Source organism: Halyomorpha halys, unplaced genomic scaffold (assembly GCF_000696795.3).
Source record: "Halyomorpha halys isolate HHAL.00 unplaced genomic scaffold, Hhal_1.1 Scaffold484.1, whole genome shotgun sequence".
Lineage (NCBI taxonomy): Eukaryota > Metazoa > Arthropoda > Insecta > Hemiptera > Pentatomidae > Halyomorpha > Halyomorpha halys.
Window position 1 is genome coordinate 273,187 of NW_027107936.1, and position 2,032 is coordinate 275,218.

Here is a 2,032-nt window from a genome sequence, read left to right on the forward strand (position 1 = left end):
TTCATTTTGCTAATGTAATTAATTTTATTTTCTATTCTTAACTCTATTTTATTTCTTTATATTTAGGGTTTCGCAATATATTTCATAACCGCATGGGCAATTAGATAAAAGGAAGTGATACATAACTATCACGTTACGATTCAAAAACACTAATTCCCCGCTGATAATCAATGAGCAAACTGTAATTTTTTTCTCATATGGCCATTAAAAATAATTCTGACTCTAGCCGTGAGCTCATGTTGTCTTTTTCATTTAGTGACTTAATGACTGTTAATTAGGACAGAGCTGCTGCCTTGGTAGACCATCTATTAGCTATTAAAACATCATCACAAGTAGGCAGCTTCATATTTCTCTAAGGGCATTGATAAGCAGTTTTGAAACTAATTTGTTTTTTAGTACGTTTTGTGATACATCTGTATTTTAAAATTAAAAGAGTAATAAAAATTAAGAATAGATTTATATATTCCATAATAATAATAGTTTTAAAACTACATTGGTAGTCAAATTAAAACTAAGAGTCTCCATAGGACTTTCTGTCTCTTGGCATAAGTCACTATAATTTAGTTTTTAAAATGATCACTAAACACAATTTTCCAAAATTAATGAAGAGAAAAAGACAATGATGAAATTCCAATCGGTGTTGCTATAGTTACCATGATTTCAAATATCACTGAATCGATACTGAAGCCCATTTGACCAACTCCTGATAAAACAGCTAAAGTGTTTTATAAATTTGATTGTTGAAATGATGTTAAAAAGAATTTCTCGTAAATGTTCAATAGATACTGGGTAACATTTAATATTTCATTTGATAACCATCATATCTTTGCATTTTTTTTTCATTCCTCAGTTCAGTGTGTTCAGCTGAGATCAACAAGTGTCTAAATGATAACACAGGTTCAAAAATCTTATCAGGATGTATTGACGTTTCCTAATTAATTACCTAGATATAATCACTTCAAATCCAGGTATTGATATGTTTAAATTATTGGTAATACCTGTTTCAACATATTATAAATGCCAATATGGAAAATATCTAATGGATAAACGTTTTCAAAACTATTTAGAACAGACTTATAAAAGTATATAAAAAATTATACCTTTATAACTGCATTTACTTTTTAACTTTACATAATAAGATAAGGTAAGATTCAACATTAAGATAGTTGTAGTTTTATATAGTATTATTTCTAGTATAAATATTAACTTGATCTTTGAATATTTAGGTAAATATTATCCCTATATATTACTTAGGGAAATAATATATAATGATAATAAGCTCTTATAGAGCTTTTGAATCAATAGGATTAAGGTTCATAAACAAATTTTTATGGTATTTAAGTATATGTGTATCCATGCTTGTACAGATGCACCCAATATAAGTTAATTTCTATCTTTATGTTGTGTATAGTTATAAATACATTTTGATTAACACAAATGCATTCATAATTATTCTCTTGGTAATTTAATATTTTTTTTTTATTAGCATCTCAGACTTATAAAATGGCCTCCAATGTTAAAGCTATTTGGAAAAAAGCTGATGCTGTTTGCTTTGATGTCGATTCTACCATCATACGAGAAGAAGCTATCGATAAATTAGCTGAATTCTGTGGTAAAGGAAAAGAAATACAAGCAATGTAAGATCATTAACTCTTCCATTAACTCCAAGTTCTTAAATATAGGTTGTAAGCATCATTCTTTTTTTTAGGACTTCAGCCGCAATGAGTGGGAAACTGAGCTTTAGGGGATCTCTCTCAACCAGACTTAACTTGATCCAACCTTCAATGCAACAGGTCCAAGAATTTATCAGGAGCCAACCTCCTTCTCTTTCAGTTAATATAAAGTAAGAAATTTAATTTAATTCCTTATAAACTTCGTCAATTCCTACCCCCAACATATTTCCTTATAATCCGCTCCTACCTCACTGATAGAACCTTTAAAGTAAATCATAACCTAGCCTACTCATCTCTCTTTTCTCAGTCCGCCGGTGTTCCTCAAGGTAGTATCTTAGGTCCCATTCTTTATACGGTTT

General features: G+C 29.4%; 1 protein-coding gene across 1 annotated transcript in view; it reads left to right on the forward strand.

Moving 5' to 3' along the window:
- The first annotated feature begins 221 nt into the window (after positions 1 to 221).
- The window catches only part of LOC136795507 (phosphoserine phosphatase-like), a 3,315-nt gene continuing 1,504 nt past the window's right edge, over positions 222 to 2,032 (forward strand). Inside the window, exons 1-5 of the mRNA XM_067046301.1 lie at positions 222 to 332; positions 851 to 968; positions 1,487 to 1,637; positions 1,709 to 1,843; positions 1,981 to 1,999. Coding sequence (XP_066902402.1) covers positions 1,504 to 1,637; positions 1,709 to 1,843; positions 1,981 to 1,999 — 288 coding nt within the window. The 5' untranslated portion in view covers positions 222 to 332; positions 851 to 968; positions 1,487 to 1,503. The remainder of the gene's footprint in view (positions 333 to 850; positions 969 to 1,486; positions 1,638 to 1,708; positions 1,844 to 1,980; positions 2,000 to 2,032) is intronic.